General features: G+C 40.7%; 1 protein-coding gene across 5 annotated transcripts in view; it reads right to left on the bottom strand.

The window, feature by feature from the left end:
• The window catches only part of dachd (dachshund d), a 111,370-nt gene that overhangs the window by 45,265 nt on the left and 46,865 nt on the right, over positions 1-19,240 (bottom strand). For all 5 annotated transcript variants that reach the window (XM_079357321.1, XM_079357323.1, XM_079357322.1 and 2 more), the window contains exons 2-3: positions 12,052-12,167; positions 3,686-3,838 (exon numbers count right to left, since the gene is read on the bottom strand). In XM_079357321.1, the coding sequence (XP_079213447.1) occupies positions 3,686-3,838; positions 12,052-12,167 (269 nt within the window). The remainder of the gene's footprint in view (positions 1-3,685; positions 3,839-12,051; positions 12,168-19,240) is intronic.

Below are 19,240 nucleotides of genomic sequence, written 5' to 3' on the forward strand. Positions count from 1 at the left end.
TCCCAGAATGCTTTGCCACACCTAACACAGAGGTGTGAAGTCTGGGAAGTATAAAGCCGGCCATGTCTCATTGTTCTGCCTCTTTCAAACGTTGTCTGCCGACGTCCGAGGATACCCAACTCTGTTCCTGTTTCAACACGCTGCCCTTTGTTTAAAGGTTTGGGCGTGCAGCTAATCCAAAGGCCTTGAAGCACACCGACGTCCGAAATTCCGAGCTTAGATCCTCCACTTGAACGCATCTCAGAAGAAGAGCGTTTTATTTTCTCCCGTATTAAAACGGTATTGAGAGAGACTGTAAGGATTACGTCTCGTTCCGTCCTTTAAAGAAAGGACACCCACGGAGATCACCTCGCTCGACGGAGGACACGACGGCCCTGCTCACCCTCTGGGACGCGCCGCCATCACCAAACAACTGCAGAAAGGCTGCTCCAGGACCTCTTTTCTTCTCATCAACCGTGGACAAAGCGGTTCCAAGTGAGGCTTAGCTAGGTCTGGGCAGTTAGATATAGAGAGTGTGTTTAATAACTGAGTTATTATTGTGAAACGGTGATAATATTTGCTTGGTGTTTGACCACTGTGTCTTAGATTTTACCAGAGTAAAATCTCCTTTGTTCTCTTTGTTTGACCACTGTGTCTTAGATTTTACCAGAGTAAAATCTCTTTTGTTCTCTTTGTTTGACCACTGTGTCTTAGATTTTACCAGAGTAAAATCTCTTTTGTTCTCCTTATTTGTGCCGCTGTGTCCCGTGTGTTTATCTGTGAACTCCCGCGTCATAACCGAGTAATAGACTCACTATCAGAAAGACTAGTGTGAACGCCGTCTGATACAAACCCGGCCGCTGGTTTCTGTTAGCGAAGTAAGCTATGCTCTGAGTTGTGGTGAGCTCCAGTCCGAGATTGAGCTGTTGAGGTGCGTTGTTTTCTCTCGCTCTCTCGCCTTTACACACACCTTTCGGTAGACGCACACACATAGAGACCTGTGGCTTTCCAGACGCTGCAGAAACGTAGATCACGTTCTGTGTCCGCCATCACGTGACCACGTGTGGTCGCTACCATTTCGTCTGTCTCTGTCTGTCTGTCCCCCCCCCTTTTCTCTCTCTCTCTCTCACACACACACACACACACACACACACATGTGCCACGCTTGTTTGTTTTGTTTGTTACTTGTAGTTTGGCTTATGATGGTTGTTTGTTTGATTGAGTTTCATTGATTAACTTGATGTTGCTTTGTTAAATAAATTCTATTATATTTTACAAAGTCGTTGTTTGTGATCACTGTGAATTTGCTTTGTGACTTAGGCTGGGTGAAAGGGCTTTGTGTTCGGATTTCACACCTTCAATTAAATACAGATTATTAATTATTAATGATATTGGTATTTAATTAAATAATTTGAGACTGATATTGGTAATATTTTGGTTGTTCCCTGTTTACAGGGTGGTGCCCCGAGGTTTATTAAACGCAGTTTAATAACAATTATTGATTTAGATTAATAATTAAATAAACTTAATTATTAATTTATTTTGACAATCAAATTTTACTTCATAAAACCCAACATAGCAGTTGGTCAGGTATTCGCTCCTGAAAATTCCCAACACCATGCAGACGAGCATCTCATCGCTGCGAGTAAATATTAAAGGAAAAGAATCCAATTGATTGTGGATGGGGCCGAGAGGCGTCACTGCCATATATTTCACTCAGAGAGCTAATGCTGTGGCCCGTGCACCCACACCTCGAGCGGCTCCCCCCTGCCAGAATTATGATTCCAGCGGGAGCCTGTGTGGCTGGCTGTGGGCTCAAGGTTACAATTTAAATTGTAAAAAGATAAAACAGTTTCTTATTAGCTCCATTGCCGTAGCCTTGCTGTTGGTGCTCACATTTATCTTTATTTCCGTGACCTCGTCGTCTGGTATTCTTCTTTTTTTTTTTCCTTTTTTTTTTTTACATACTCCATTCTCTGGGAGTGATGACCTCACACTTTATGCATTTTGCATTGTTAAATCTGCTTAGAAACACATCCTGTTTTCATCTCGCGCACCATAAGCTCCATGGTGTCAAGTATTACTGATGAAATGTATTCAGGAGTCGAGCCATTTATTACAGGGAGTGAATCAAAACCTCCATTTAGCAACCAAAGCTACAGGGATTACATTTGGTTTATAATTTGGAGCTGGCACTAACATACATTATCTTTCTCTTTAATACACTAAGTGGTTCTGTGTGATATTGCGAAAATCCTCCCGCATTTTAGGGCTAATAATTAATTGAAATGGCACATAGTGAAAAACCAATGCTCTCACAGCAATTCAATTAGACCTTGTTAAAAGCTGATAGCTTTGGGAAACTGTGTTCACTGTTTCACTTAGCTGTTATGAATGTGTTTTTATCTTTCGACACAGAATTGTAACACTTGAGAGGAAACAAGACTTACCTCACCGAAGGGGAAATTGAACTTAATAAAAACTAAAGAAAAGGGAAAAAAAGAATACATCTGTGTAATGTAGACAGCCACAGAGACAGTGTTTGGTTCACGTCGAGCTGTATGTATACAATTACTCATATTTGTAAAAAGTCAGGGAATGGATTAATTAATTTTATGGGTCATTTTTAAAGGGAGAGCACAATTATAAATTCCTCCAGAGTTAGCCAGTAGCTGATTAGCATTTATTGTCACTTAGTTGGTAGACAAAGAATAGAATTTTGGAGGGAATTTTGAGAACTAGCATGACCATATAGGTAAGAGGAAGTAGTAGTAGTGTTTGGTCAATACGACTTTCAACTATTCAACATAATGACTTTGTCAGCATTTAACTTACAGTGTGAACCATTTATTGTTTTAAAAGATAAAGCAGAATGGTTACATGAGGTGAAGCTGGCAGAGAATAAAATGTGCCATCAACAGTTACGGTATTTAAACTTTGACGTTGACAGAAATTGCGAGCACACATCCAAAACCAAAGACAAACATGGGTGATCTGGACAACAAAGTGAATATTTCTGTCAAGCCGTTTGCTTTCTTTTCTCTCTGTTTGGTCATTAAAGTTTGTTCTGTCTGCTTTCTAACTTCTTCCTGAATCCTGGTTAATCCCAGTTGAAAGTGCAGAGTGATAAAAGGGTAATGGATGACTGACTTTCCAAAAAGTAGCCAAAACAACACAAGGAACCGTTTTCACCCATTTTCAACCAAACTGGTTTTCAATATCTTTTAAAGAAGCTGGTATGTTATACTCTATTTTCATGAACTGGAGTCAAAGTTGGTTCTGTAAGTTATCAGTTTTCAAATTCAAGCTTCGAGACTACTCATTTGTTGGCAATGTCTCTCAAGCAGCCTAAAAAACTAGCCAAGAAAGCTAACAGGTATTCAGCGAACAGGTGGTGGAAATGAAATGTAAAGGTCAATTATTATTTGAACGTTAGAAAATAAAAAAGTTTGACTTAATAAAACATCTGTTAGTCATTGTTCACATACATTTGGTAAATTTGATAAAATGTTGAATGATTGTTTGCATCTCGAAAGAGATCTGAATTTAAGTGTTTCAAAATAGTAACTAACATGCAAGTCTATAGCTGTGAGTATTTATCTCTGCAGGCACTGAAAAATAGTTAACAGGAAGTATTTGTCTTCTGTGTAAGTGTAAATACGTTTGTGACACAGTGTGTGTGTGTGTTCGTGTGAAGCATCCTCACCGACAGTGGAGCTAAGGTCTCCGTTCTCTCCGTCGGCCCCATGGTGGTTGGCGTTGCTGTGGTAGCCGCTCATCGCCTCCAGCTTGATCTTCTTGACCTTCATGGCCTCTGCGATGGCTGCGTTGGCAGCTGCTGCCGCCGCCGCTGTCAGGCCTGGAGAGAGAAGGCAGAGGAGACAGAGCTGCTTACAGAGCCGCTACGTGTCTGCTGGGGCTGAGCCACTGCACCTGCAAAACCTTTCACAAACCTGACCTAGCAAGGGGGGGAGAAAAAAAAAACACAAAGGAAAAGGACTTCTGAAATAATAAAACAATGAATAATTTTATACACTATGGGGAATAAGCGCCGGTGAGATCACAGCTTGGTTTTTCATCTTCTGACAGGGGATATCTGCACAGCAGGTTATCATGCTGATGGGATGGATCCCTGTGTGTGTGGCAGCATATGATTTTTTATGAATGTTTCACTGACTCCCATATTCCTCGCCTCTATATTGATGTATTTGTACCTTGATGGGAAGAGATGCAGTCAACATAATAGTGCATGATGCAAGCATTTTGTGTGTACAACTCAGAATACATAAAGTAAGTGCATGTACAAAAGAGTCGTAGTGATACAGGAGGGTTTAGGGAGAGAAAAAAGGTGGAAGCGAGAGTTTGATATGTGGACAAATCCTTAATGCAGTGTATTCACATTTTAATGTATTCAACAGATTTAATTGTCCAGAATAATGCCTGAAATTGGTATTCAAATTCCTTCGCAGCAATAAACTGCAGAGTGTCAAAATACCAGAGCTCTTCTGAGAGTCAAGGCCAATCAAGTGGATAGCTACACATAATGTAACATAACGGTTTTTTTCTTATTCTTAAACACTTGTCGATGACTTTGAGTGGATTCAATACTTGCAGGCCATGAGTTAAAATGGAACAAAAAAAAACATGCTCTGTATTGAACTCAAGGAATGTATTTAATTCAGTATAATTTCTTTTACATTCAGCACAAAACCACAACATTCTCGAGACCTTTGAGGCTGGAAATTAATCAAGCAAGAAGAAGAAGAAGAAGAAGAAGAAGAAGAAGAAGAAGAAGACGACAAAACGGTCATCAAAGAAGTCCTTAGGAAACGGGTGTTATGATTATACCTCAACATGGTGTTTTTGTTTCGACCTTAAAAGACGGTTTGACAGCTAAAGGAACTTGAAAAAGAGTTTGTGAATCACCGAGAAGAAACTAGATAAAAAAAATCAGACGTGGATGATTGAACCTGTCGGTCTCACTCGTGAACTCTTTAATAATAAGATCGTACTTCAAACTTAGCTACACTTACTATAGACACTCTTTAGTGAACATTTCTGACAACCTGGCACATATCTTTGAGAGTTTGACATGAGTCCTCCTCAGGCCTTGGGCGGCTGGTGTTTCTTAAAAGTTAGTTCATGTTCTTAAAAAAGTATATATATATATATATATAAACTGTAAAAGCAACGTTTCACTTGGTCCTCCATCTCTTGATATCACTTGATATGATTCATACAGTGAGATTATGGACATACATATGCAGAGCACACTGCAGAGATCATAAAGCATTGGTTTGTCATTGTGGTATTTGCAGTGTTCTGGTGTATTGAACGTGACTGACATCTTTATTCATGAGGCCGGTCTCAAACAGCAGGGACAGATAGCGCTAAAGCTCCTCTAGGCCGCGGCGTGTCTCGGGAGAGTCCTCCGAGTCCTCTCTCCAACCCTGGCAACGCAATCAAATATGCATGGCAGGAGAGAGAGAGAGAGAGAGAGAGAGAGAGAGAGAGAAAAAAAGATATGCGACTATTATTGGAATCACTCATAACCACAATACGGTCTATCACCTGCTCTTTAAAGAGGCTGCTTACACTGGGTGTGCAGGTTTGCCTTACGTTTGACGCAGAACAAGGCGACGCCTGCGTTTATCATCACTAAGCTGTCACGTCTCCGTGATGGGACTCAAGAGCAGCTATTAGCCATGCATCTGAGGGGAAGACACAAGTACAAGGAGAGCTCGAAATCGAACATGTGGCTCTAATAGATACATGCGAGCATGTGCACACACACACACAGGTGCAAGCACACGGTGACAAACGCGCACAGGAACATACCGGTGTGGGCACCTTCTCCTCTCATCCCCCCAGCTGATAGGCAGATGGCGAGAGTCACTCTGAGCCACTGACATGGAGGTGCATATAATTTAAAGCCTTGTTTGCATCTTAAAATACATCAGTACCATATTGACGTACAGTATACATCATGTCAGCGAGGGCCCCTCTCGTTTGCAATGGGCCGCGGCTCGCTGTTCAATATGCATAGGCAGAGAAGGGGGGAGAGGAAGGGGGAAAAAAAAAGAGAGACATTGCCTCATAAGAAGGTGATACTTCTCCACATAATGAATGTGGCCTCTGCCCAGTCTGAAGGTCAGCCTTCATTTGTGTATAATGGGCAAGAGTCAACTGTTTTCCAAATGAGACGTATGCAGAACAGACTGCCGAGTAAATATTGAAATCACCTCTGGGCTGTTTGTGTGATAAATTCCCCCCACAAATCAGGTGCCGCTCAAAGGAGTGCCGCAGTGGAGCCTTCTGATGCTCTCTAACTTTGGCTGTGGTTTATTGCACTGCAGCCCGCGTGTCCTCGACGTTTCTTTTTCCCAAAGTAAACGGGGCTATAATTTAAAAGATGAGCAAAAAAAAAAAAGAAAAGGAAAAAAAAAAAAAAAGGAAAGAAATCCATGATATTTCAGAAATAAATAATATGATATTGAGTAAATAACGGCGAAGAAATAGATATGTAGTGTGACAGAAGAGATGGAATAATCTCTTCTTCATTTTTCATTCCTCATTCCACTCCATCCTCCAGCCCCGTCTTTGACTAAGTGACACTCTCCACAGATCGAAATCTTTGTTCTGATAATTGTTTCATTCCACCAGATCAATTGTCATAGACACATAACGCGCACGCACCTCCATACAGTGCGTGTAATAAGGAAGACAGGGAGGTGCTGTTTGGCGCCCAGCAACAAGTCTATTAAGCCACTACAAGTCTAAACGTCAACAAGACCAATCCCACTCAGTGCTAATCTGCATTCATTACTATGCAAACAAAACAATCCTGCCTCTTATATTCTTTCAAAGTCACCTTTAGATTCAGACACTTTTCTTATATAGACGGCGCGCGGGCAAGTCGCAGTCCTCCCCAGCAGAAAACAAACAGCGCATCACGGCCGCATGTAGAGAGAGCCACGCCAGCCAGAGGAGAGGAAAAGGGAGCATTTTAACAAATAGAGAATAGCATGGCACTGTCACATGGGGAGCACAAAACAGCAAATAACAGAGACAAGGTCTGATGGTAGCCCTTGGAGCAGCTGTCATATTAAATAATAATGAAGGATCTATTAATATGCAAAGGAAGCAGCAGCCGACTGGCTTAACGCTGTCATGCCTCTGCATATTGTCAGGATCTTCATCATTAATTAACATGCTAGCTGCCCCATACCTGCGCCAATGTCAGAACATTCTTACAACAAACACCCCAATGCCTGTGCCCTCCGCAACTAACTCGTATAATTAAATTAAAATCAGATTAACTTCACATCAGTACACAAAAGACTGACTTTTACGACTTTCTCTGGCTGGGATTATATAAAAAAAAAAAGAGAAAGAAAAAAAAGGGGGGAAAAAAGCTTATCTGCTGTGTTTCTGTTGTGTCTCTGTTAGGGCCTGCACCGTGGGTAACAATGAAAACACACTTTATTTATCAGACGAGAGCGGGATAAGAAGGGAAGAGACGCTCCATGTCAATGAGCATGGTCGCCTAATTTTATGCATGGACTGGTGGCAGCACAGCAATGACTAACTGGGGTTGGGAACAACGCGACTCTTAGGTACAATGCGCCACTTGAACTGTGCTATCCACATCATGACAAATTTAGTATCAATTACACAGCGCGCTAACCTTATGACAAGCAGCGGACTGGAGGAGGAGGGGCAGACACAAAGAAGTGACACTAAATTACCTGGTGCATACTGGATCTATTTTAGAGCAGCTTCAAGTGGCACCAGATTAGATGATCCACTCTAGAAGCTGACGTGCTAATTGTTCATCAAAGGAACATAAATATTACAATACGTCTCCACCTGCAGCACTTAGAAAAGGGAGCGCCGGCTCTCTGAAGTCTGAACACATGCCTGTACAGTAAGGCAGAGCTGAACAGCATTAGGAAATATTGTTTTATCAGTAAAGTACAGGATGCACCCTGGCTGGATGTAGGTGACATTCATTTCTCTAATGGTAAATGCAGTACTCGTGCGTTATTCAAAAGGTTGAAGCCATATCCAGGACATAAATGAATTATATTGAAGCTGCTGCTTAAGTAGTGGCCAGAGTGTGAGTGGAGGCCCCGCTCCACTTTAAAGGAGATGTCATCTCAGTGTGGTGTCAGTCCACAGCAAATAATCCGATTTGGGGGCCAATCTGCCTGTAATGCATCAGCAACTGGAAAGGCTCCAGAGTAAACCCCCCTCTACCCCCACCCGGGGGAGGATGAACACAAGCATGCACACATTCAGACTCTCACACGTGTGCTTCCACACACATACAGTACGAGGGTATTTCCTTAAATGGAAACCTAAGCATATTAAGATGTCCTTTTCTAAATGGAACCAGCATCAAGGGCAAAGATACAGATGTTAACAATGTGTTTCACCGAGGCCTCTCTAGTCTGCTTCGAGTGTGAAGAAGACATCTCTCCACTGTCTTCAATGTGGGCATCGATTTTAATCTAACATGATTCAAGTCTTGGACTTAAGTGTTCTATCTGATTACAGTTTGCATGAAGAAGGCAGAGCAAACGGGACAGAGGAAAATGTTGTTCAGAGTGTAGCATTGGTTCAGTCATGTTGTACATGAGAGTGAGTAAAAACATTCTTACATTCATCACGAAGGCTTAAGATGTAATAGTGATTCTCTGGCATGCTATAGTTTGAGCAGTGTTTGTTTTATATATTAAATCATGTTAAAAATGAGGCTTTGAATATTAATGAATAAAATAATCGTAGTCAAATATTTCCATGTTATGATTGTACATCGCAGGTTTAAAGAAGATTTTTCAGAAATCAGAATTTTCCCAGACAATTTGGATTTTATTCAGTTTAAAACTTCAGATGGGTATTATATTATCTGCTCATTAAAAGAAGATAAAAGGTATTACAACACAAAAACTGAAACATAATTAGAGAATTTAGTAAATGAGGTCTTCAGACATTAAATGACACACGTCACTTATTTTCAAGAATAAAGAAACATAAATGTCTGATAGACGCAGGTATGTATTGATTTCAGTCCTGTGCAATTTAAATAAAAAATGCCAACGTGTGATCACATTAAGATGAGAATGAAACTTAGCCTAAAGAGTGCACATTAGCAACATCTCACAGTTGTTACGTCTATCGGCTTTTATTCTTGAGTTCATGAGGCAATGGCTCTCATGTTTTACATGATACTCATACTTTCAACATGTCTCTCCTTCTTTCAAAAAACAACAACAAAAAAACCCTCCAGCATGTGATTTGTAAACGTCTATGCTAGGCACCGATTAATCTGAGGTTAGCTGATAGCTAGCTTTAGCTTCTTCTGATAGAATCAAAGGATGCCTGTTATCTCAGGGCTTCCAGATAATATTTGAAATGAAGCTTGAATACAATAAATATTCTTTCTTATCCATTTTGATAAATTCAGAGTTTTGTAATGTGTTTACTGTAAAACCTTATGTTGTATTTAGCCTATCATCAAATGAGTGCTTAGCTAAACTTGAGCCAGAGGCGCCCAGACCACAGTAACAGAGACTCCAGTTGAAGCATCAGTATTAGCTGGGTTGGTACATGACACTGATCAAAACATTGCATGGATTGTTTTCTGTTGTTTCCCTGAGCCTAAGTCAAACAGAGCAGCGGCTTTTTGGTGGAGACTTGCAGCATTGGCAAAGCCTCAGGAAAAGCCCACATCCTGTGTGTGAGTGTGGCGGCGCTAACTCATCTGCAAAGTGATCTAATTTGACATGACGTGATGGTGGAACTATTTAAGACAGTCTCTCAATGTCGCTTTTTAATCATCAATCAGTAGATTTGGACATGACAGGGAGATCAATTAGTCGCCTACTTAGATGCTAACTTATGTGTGGTCAATTATACTTCATTATTAATCTGTCAAAATGTCTAACTTCCTTAGACGTTTAATGTTTAATACTGTAATCAAAACAATAAGCGGTTTAATCAGAACATAGAAATGGAAGGAAAAGTTCTGTCTCGCCACAGTTAGGAAGCTTAAGGCAGTTATGAGAAGAGCAAAAACCTCAATTACTTTATCTCTGCCCCCTGAATACCCCGACTAAATGTCAAGATCATAGAGTCCCTCTGGGCTTAAAGGGGATGATATCAAAAGGCTTTCTCTGTTGCTTTATGTTCCACTAAATAACACGACTCTTTCTCATCATTGTCCTTCTCTGTGTTCACTCCGGCCTTTAAGTTCGCCTTCTATACGACGCCACAGATAGCCAGTGACCTCACCCTATTCCCAGAGTTCAAAGCAGCAGCCTGTGAGCCCCCATTGTACTGAATCACAAGGATGGTCATATCTGTGTGTAATACAGAATCTGTAACGCAGCACAGACGCTGCTCTGCTGCCTCTTGAAGAAAGAAATAGAATAAATCAAGAAATATAAGACCAGGTGGTGTGACCAGAACTGTTTATGCAGGCTTGAAAGGTTCTTTGTAAGACTTTGTTTTTATTTTATATAACTTCAACCTTGTATTGAAAAATCTTTTGTATTGTATTAAAAAGGCTAAATACAATAGGGTTCGGGGCGTTGGGGGTCCCGATACAGCACAGTATTGTGATAGTTTGTGTTGCAATATTATATTGTCTAATAGTCGGCAATCATCCATATTTTTATTCAATTAATAGTAAATATGCTTTTTAAATGTTTAATTGCCAGGTACCAGGTAGCACAATTCATTTTGAACATGTTGCAAATTCATGTTGATACTCTGAAATACTACAGAGTTCGTCAGTCTTAGAGGTTCACTACCATAGTGTAGAAATCAAGACTGAAGTGAGATTAACAGACTGAGATTTTGTATCTTATTTGACAAAATAGTTCTTGATTGAGTTTAGTTTGTGGACATAACATGTAGATAAAAGGTTGAATCGCAATATATTGTATCACAATTCTCAGCATATCCTGACAACCATAAGAGAGTGAATGTTTACAGTTAAATTCTTTGTAAAATACTAAAGTTAAAAGGTTACTTTGAATGGTTTTTGTGAAAAAGGAAATTACAAGGTTGTTAAAATTGTCATATACAAACCAGCTTTGATGTTTATTCTGAAAAAGAATTTACTGGAAACAATTTTGTACAGTTTGCATTTCATATTTCTTAAATAGAGAATTACAATTTGCTATAGATTATATGCACAGAAGATTAGCGTTTAAAAACCAGACGTGGTGTTTTAAGCCTTCGTAAAACTACTTGAGTTCATAGCTTTATGGTAAATAAAATGAGTAATGTACAGAGATAGTTCTAAGGCTGTTCGTATTGATGAAAAAACCAGCTGTGGTGTTTGAAGTCTTTGTAAAATACTACAATTAATAGCTGCTTAAATGTGTACTGTACGCTGAAAGAGCATTCAAAGAGCTGCAGTCAACAGTACAATATCATTAAAGACATATCAAGAAGGAGAGCGAAATATGCAAATGAGAGCACTTACAGCCACCAACATCAAAGCAGCCACAATGAAGCAGGCCACAAATAGAACAAAAGCATTAGTCGCAATAAGACTTGGCCTGGGGGCCAAGTTGGGGCACAAACGGTTGTTGTTGATTCTTGTGGCGATAAGCTTGCTTTAGCATCACCACTGCCTATGTACATATACCAGTGGAGTGGATTTAATCGCACTAATTAGAATGCACTCAAGGCAAAATGCAACATCTACTGGAATAATCTGAGAGAAAAGATCTCCACTTCAATTTATTCTCCCCCCACCGCTCCCCCACCCCTCTGCTCTTTGGTTTCCGGGGGGTTGAGCAGAGGATCTGTTTTTGGTAAATGAGTGAGCGGCTGGTGTCTGGTGGTTGGGTGCATGTGTCACTTTGGACTGGTTGCCATTTCGAGGACGAGCTGCGGGGAGGCCAGTGGTAGGGGAGGATGTGTTGTGTGTGTGTGTGTGTATGTGTGTGTGTGAAAGAAAGAGAGAGAGGGAGAAAAAAAAAAAAAGAGCCAGACAGAGCAGATTAGAGCCTTAGCAACAATGACAGAGTGCCACAGACGAAGATTTACCCATACCTGTGGGTGGGATCATGCCAGGGGACATGAGGCCAGGGACCGAGTGGGGCATGATGTGGGGGTTCTCGGGCGATGTCACGCTCTGGGTCCTCTTCGGGGGCCGGCCAGGTCTAGAGCTAAAGAAGAAGAAGAAGAAGAAAGAAAGAAGTGGTTGAGAGATTGTCAGAGTGAGGAGGGGGGGGGGGGGGGTTTGTGTGGGTGGAGGTGGTGAAGCTGGCGAGGGGGGTGGGGGGGTGTTAACATTTGGAGCACTCCAGAATGCAATTCCACTGCAAATAGCTAACATGTACTGTAAATAAATTTCTTTTCAAGGACAGTTGCTTTCTGCAGCTCAACATAATAGACTTCCATAACTAATTAGATTACACGGTGAATTCATTTCCTTTATTGAAGATCAACCACTTTTTGATGCATTATTCATAACCCGTACCTCGTTACCTGTTCCTCCGTATTAATATCCCCACACTATTTGAATTGCCTCGTTTGCATATGCTAAAATCCAGTGCGCGGCCCTCGGCCTGGAAATTACATGTTAACTTGTTATAATTATTGCAGTCAGGCCACTATTGATTTATGAGACTTTTAAAAACCAAATATGTGTAGTTCTGGTAATGAATGATATTTTAAGGTTCTTCAGGAAATTAAAAGGCAATGGCTGCCTTAGGAAATGTTCTGCTTGCTTGATTTAATGCGTGCCTTAGCTGGAAGGTGGTGTGACAGAGTGATTCAGACCTGTTGGACGATTCTGATGGGGGAGTTTTATTACACCAAACGAGGGGCACAGATCCAGCCGTGATAAATGACTGTGCCACCTTACTGTGGAGGAGAAAAGGGCCTCTGAAGCAGATACACCCCTGACTTTCCACACGTCTCACTCTTTCACTTATAAATACAGCTTCCAGTTGCAATCAATACCTACTTTGCTAGCTTATAGTTACAAAACTAAAGCCTACAGGGTGAACAAAATATGAACGCAATGAGCTTATAATGAGGGGGCAAGATCCTCGATAGGTGTGCTCTTTGTGAACGAGGAGCTGGATGTCTCAGCGGAAGATGAATTATGGGGACATGACACAGGTGACATATTGGCTTCATACATTATTTCACATACAATAGTCCATTTAGAAGCTTAACCAGGATACTAAGTTCTCTTTAATATCAGCTGACTTTAATCCATCTTTAAAACACCAAAGGGTTTCCGTAGAAGGCTGTAACTATGGGAGGAAACAGGACAGACTGGAGTAAATTATAAAAAAGACAGGACAAACTCAAACCTGCGTCCTGTTGGCTGAGACTCCGTCCTGCCCCCTTCAGACATGCATTAAAGCTCATCTTTCATGGGTTCAAAGGGACGGTAGGAGTTTACAGGTATGCCTATAAAGTCGTTTCTTTCCTGAAGTTTGTCTCAAGACAACATATCTTTTGGAGTCTCAAGCTAAATACGCCATCAAATATGTCATCATAAGTTTTTATTCTTCTGACTGCGAGGCACTTCATGATGGCACTAAAGCATCAGAAGCCTCATGATGAAGCTTATTGAACAATGTACATGTTTTTTGGGGTGGAGGGATATCTGTAACGGGTGTATAACGTGTAATACGGCAGATTGTTTTTTGTAAAGTAAATATTGAAAGTCATAAAAAAATGTACATGTACATTAATTAACTTCCAATGTACAGGTGAAATAACAGTCATGACAGGATATCATATGGATTCTTTGGTAAGTTTGTCATGATACCAGATCTCTAATCTTTAATTCTAGAAAACTTGAAAAAAAAAAACCTTATCGATACCTGTTACAATGCACCCAATATTAGCTAATTAGTGGTTTTTCATTCATGAAAAAATCAGGAAAAGTCTTGCACAATGTGTCAGTTGTTCACTAGTAACATTGAATCTGCTTGTGTAAGTCAGACAGAGCTCTCTGGATTGTTGTGGCCTAGTGGTAGCTAGCCCCGTGTACTGTACAGAGGCTGTAATGCTCAAGGTGGGCATTCCATTTCCAATCAGACCAATGCTTTTCTTTAGTCGCATTATCTTTCCTTGCTTTCTCTCCCTCACCTCCACTCTAATAAAGGCAGACAATGTCCAAAAAATAAAACAAATAAATACAATACCACTAAAGTTCTGACTTTTTTGTAAATCTTTTCATTGCTATTGAACCTTTAACAATGACAACTGTGTTCTTTTAAACAAAGGGTTTCTCAAAGCATCAGTAATTCTGACAAAATGATTCTTTGGAAAACAATATATTTATATAATAGCAATATATTTTCCAGGTGGGATTGGATTTGGTTTAATGCACATTCAAGTGAAACTGTCACACACCTATATACCTGTGTGTGTGTCTATACAAATAGATCACATTAGATTTTACACATTTAGAACCAAAATTGCCAAGATATTTCAAAATAAAACTAGAAATGATTTTCAGTACAGAGATTGTTGGACTTTTGTAATGATGGACAAATATGGATGACTTTTTTTAATCATTGATGACTGAACAGATACAATGGCTAATGTAAATGTAGTGATGTAATGTCACACCACTATTTTAACGTGATTACTGACTAATGAAGTCCATAAAAAAGTTTTACAAGCTGCTTACCACAGACAAAGGTTTCAAATTAAACGAGTGGCTGTTACCGACTGATGAGCTTTTTCTTTAAACATTGATGGCTCATTCAGGACTTTATCAACCAGCTCAGTCTACGAGGCTGTTTGTGTTACAGTACATTTCACTACATCTCCCAAAGGCAGTATCCACAGAGAGATGCAGTGTTTGTGTTCAGATACCACACAGCCTTAGTGGTTGGATTTATTCAGCCGTGTCTTGTGAGGTTTATTTACCTCAGTCCTGCTAATAGAGTGCACTCGCTCTATCTGTCTGAATGTGCTGACTCTCTCATATAGCGGCTCGGGAGGTTTTTAGGGACTAAAAGCAGACCTTCACCCAACTGTGTCCCTCTGCAGGGAAAAACACAGAAAGTGATCGAAAAGAAGTAACCAATGACAGGAAGTGAGAGGAGGGCAGTGAGGGGAAAAAGAGAGAGAGAGAGAGAGAGAGAGAGAGAGAGAGAGAGAGAGAGAGAGAGAGAGAGAGAAACGAGTAGCCCCTCAACCTGGGAACGTTTGGAAATGTAATTCCTATTTCTATAGAAGCACCTCTTTGATCTTATGAGAGGGAGAGATCGCACACAGTTTTGCTGTCATCACTTTCACTTGTACTCCGGCTGAATTATTTATGAAAGACCTCAATAGAGGGTATGTGATGGGTAAAAGGCTTTCTACCAACAATACTAAAGGCAAAAAAAAAGGCCCTCAAATGGACAAAAAGATGTCACAGCGACCTTAGATCATGTCAAAGGATGTGAACTCAGGGTACAAAGACCCAGTTAAGTTAAGGTAATGTTTGGATAGGCTGCTTGAATCTGTCTGTGTTTAAAGGGGGATAGTATTACAGCTTTACTCACTGCAGGCGAATAACACAGGATGGCCATGAAAGCAATACAGCGAGAGAACAGGAGCTTTGAACTGAGAAACCTTCAAGCAACAGGAAGGCCATATTAAGGTTACCGTCAACCTTCACTGAGACTGAGAAAGGTGTTTTAATTTACACGTCATTATTACGTCAACAGGGACGGGTGTTTTATGTTTATTTTAATGTTTTATTCAGTGTAAACTTTTACCGTATGGGAGTCATGCAGTTACACTTTACGTTTTCCGAACAAGATGCAGTGTGGCTCCTCGTTGCAGCGTGCGCGTTAGCATCAGTAATCTGCTGGTCAGAGCCATCCAGGCTAAAGCAGGCGAGTCCAGAGAGGAACTCAACCTGGCCTCAAACAAAAGAGCCAGGCTATTTATCAAGCAGCAGATGCTGATTCCCTAAATAGCCTGGCACAGAAAGCTGCTCCAAACTAGGCCATTTTTGCAACCAAAAAAAAAAAAAGAAGAAGAAAGATAGCACAACTGGATTGATGATTGGAATTTTGGGTTCTTCTCTCGTCTTTTCCACTGTTGGCTTTCCTAATCTTTCTCGCCTTCTTTTCATTTCAAAATGTTTCCGAAAATAAGAGCTTGGACTTATTTGGACAATATTATTCTTGCATCAGAGGTCAAACATGGAAGAATTTGATTCCCTGCTTTGTTTATATTTATACTAAAGATATTAAGGGCTGTCATATCTCTGGCTTTAATTAAGGAAACAAAATAGGCCCCACCAGCTTTGGGCCGGGGCCACAAATATGTTACACATCTATTCTCTCTCTCTCTCTCTTTTTTTTGTTTGGCTACCATGGTGAAAAGAAAATAGTGGTGAACTTTCCCTGAACCAGACTTCCTTTAATGGCCCGGCCGTGTGTTGACCCAGCAGAGTCGGCTGGAACATGATACTATCCAACACACTACGCTGCGCGGGCAATCAGATTACACGGGGCCCAACAATACACTCCACACGAGTCCAATTTCAGCTCTACAATGCAATAAAAGCACAATAATTAAATTCACGTTCTCACCCCGTTTACAGGAAGCCAACACAAGGTGATAGGTATAATAAGAGGTATAATATCGCATCAGATATCAGGACGCTTTTTGATCTCGTTGCAGAATTCTGACATCTCCCTATCAGAGTCTTTTCTGTCGGCGGAAGCAGTGACTGAGATCTTATTACCCAGAACGCCGTTAATGCAGTGATTATGATCTGTTATAAATCAATTGAAACCACAACTGTAATGTTTAGCCCGAGCTGGCGCACTCCCTTAGTGGATTTAGTTACACACAAAAATCATCTGCTCCTCCCATCTTTGGATATCTTTAGGAATTCAACCTGATTATGTCAATAGTTGGTTCAGTTTGCAGAGAGAGAGAGAGAGAGAGAGAGAGAGAGAGAGAGAGAGAGAGAGAGAGAGAGAGAGAGAGAGAGAGAGAGAGAGAGAGAGAGAGAGAGAGAGAGAGAGAGAGCACAATATTGTTTCCTGGTGTTTATGATTGAGCCATTAACCTTTTATCTCGCTCTTTTGTTTGACGTTTCCAAAAGGTAAGGATGGAGATATTTATTCCATTTCCGCTCAGTCGGCCAAAACAAGCGAGTGAATCATTCCGTCTGAGGATTGTGTAAACAAAAGGCCTCTCCAGGTCTCTGCCAATCAGGCCTTATAAAATATTAACCCAATGTCATTGCCCTTTTAAAATCTCTCACCTAGAATTCCCTAATTGTTCCTTTTCTTTATCTCTCCACTGCAGAGAGTAAATAAATTAACAAAATAGCTTTTATCGCCCTGAGTAACCTTTTAACTGGAGGATTATCTGGGGTTTATTTTTCATTTCTCTCACAGCGATAGCAGAGCATGCCCCATTGATTGGTTTGCTGGGGTGGTGACCAGCCATGAAAACAAGGTCTTATTGATAAAACAAAGCAGCTTCTTGCCTTCTAAGTGCCGGGTCAGGCAGAAATGCAGAGACCTCAGACCATCAGGGGCCGGAATATGCTGACTTTATTCTTTCTTTCTTTTTTTCATCATTCGGTTCAATCAAACAGTTTAACAATATGCGCGCAGCTCCCCTGAGAGGTTAACCATGTTTGTTGAAAGACAGGGATATGGCTGTGCTGTATTACTAGCAATTTAAATTCCCCGCAGATCAGATAACAGGGTTGGGCTGAGGCGAAAAGGATGAAATGTTTGACTTGAAGTCTTCAAATTAGTTCTTTTTTTATTTTAAACAAACCTCTGCTGTTTGTTTTCCACAACTTTGAAGAGATGAGCCGCCTCGACGGAAGACTGACACGCAATGACAAAAAAAAAAAGAAACGTCAAAACTGAAATCGAGCTGGAGTCAGAAATACTAGACTTCACACTGTGGATTTGCATGGGTAGCATGTCTGACTAAACATTTTGGAGCAGGTTTTGAATGTGATCTCAGCTCACTGTTTCCCACCACCGTCATGTAAGCAAACACAGAAGCCGAGATAACATCCACGCTCATATGCAAAGTGACAGATGAGGAACTGAGATGTATTTTATTAATCATCTACATTGACTTTGAAGGGGTTGTCTGTTTTATTTTTCAAACGTTCCTACAATCTAAAAAAACGTGGTTAAAATTAAATCAGCACTTGTTACATAAGAGTCCAAATAAAAAGCTTTTTGTTATTTTGGTATCCAAACTGTGCAGATGTTCAGTCCGTGTGGAAAATACATTCTACTGTGTGTAAAGAATTTAAAATCAATAAAGTGACTCGCGTTTTTCATATTTGTGGCATTTTAAATCAAAGTCATTCATGAATTATTTTACATGGACAGCTGTCAGTTAATAATTTTCCTGAAGTTTCATACTTTAGAGAATTAACAAACGCCATTACCTGAACCATTTATCACAGCTTCTATAAAAAGAGTAAAAGAGGGGGCAAACCTGACCTGTAAATAATATTCAAAAATGTGGATTGCATAATAATTGAGTCAAATATAATCAAAAGAATTTGACAATACCAAAGCTCTGGAAATGACAGGTATGTAGCTTTGGACCAAACGAGGAGAAAAAAAAGAAAAGATGATTTATATTTCCTGCTGACCTTGGCAGTCTATTGGTTGTGATGATCATAATCTCGGAGTCACACTGTGATACATGGGAATGTATTCACTCATCCATCTTTTTCATGCATCCATCTATCCTCACCCTCATCTTGTATCTGTATTTGCATTGAACCTATTCTTGGATTATCTCAATCAGCTTCCCCTTGCACCTGTCAAACACCCGCCTCGCACAGGTAGCCACACTGCGCTTATCTGATCTAGATAGCTGGATTACGGCGAGTTTGTGAGTGTGAGGAGAGGGGGGGGGGGGGGGGGTGATTAGAAACACACTTTTATTTATTAGGGGTAGGAACAGCTGCATCCGCCTGAAAACTGTGAACCTTTGTTACGAAACAATATATCACAGATCAAATGGTGTGAAATCAAAGGCGGGAGAGAGTTAGCATCAATCCCACTAAAACCCCTTTTAAAGTGCTGTCTGTGCTCTGATCCCAGTGTGGACTAATGTGCAGGGTTGAGATCAGTAGTAGTTGGGAGAGTGGGTGCCTTCCCGGTGCCTTTGTCTCTCGGCCTCGGGCCTGATTAGAACCATGCTGGGTGAGACCATCACAGAGAGGAACGTGGAGCCAGTCGCCCTCCTCAAGCCCGCGTCGTGACAC

Source organism: Symphodus melops (genome assembly GCF_947650265.1).
Source record: "Symphodus melops genome assembly, chromosome: 12".
Classification (NCBI taxonomy): domain Eukaryota; kingdom Metazoa; phylum Chordata; class Actinopteri; order Labriformes; family Labridae; genus Symphodus; species Symphodus melops.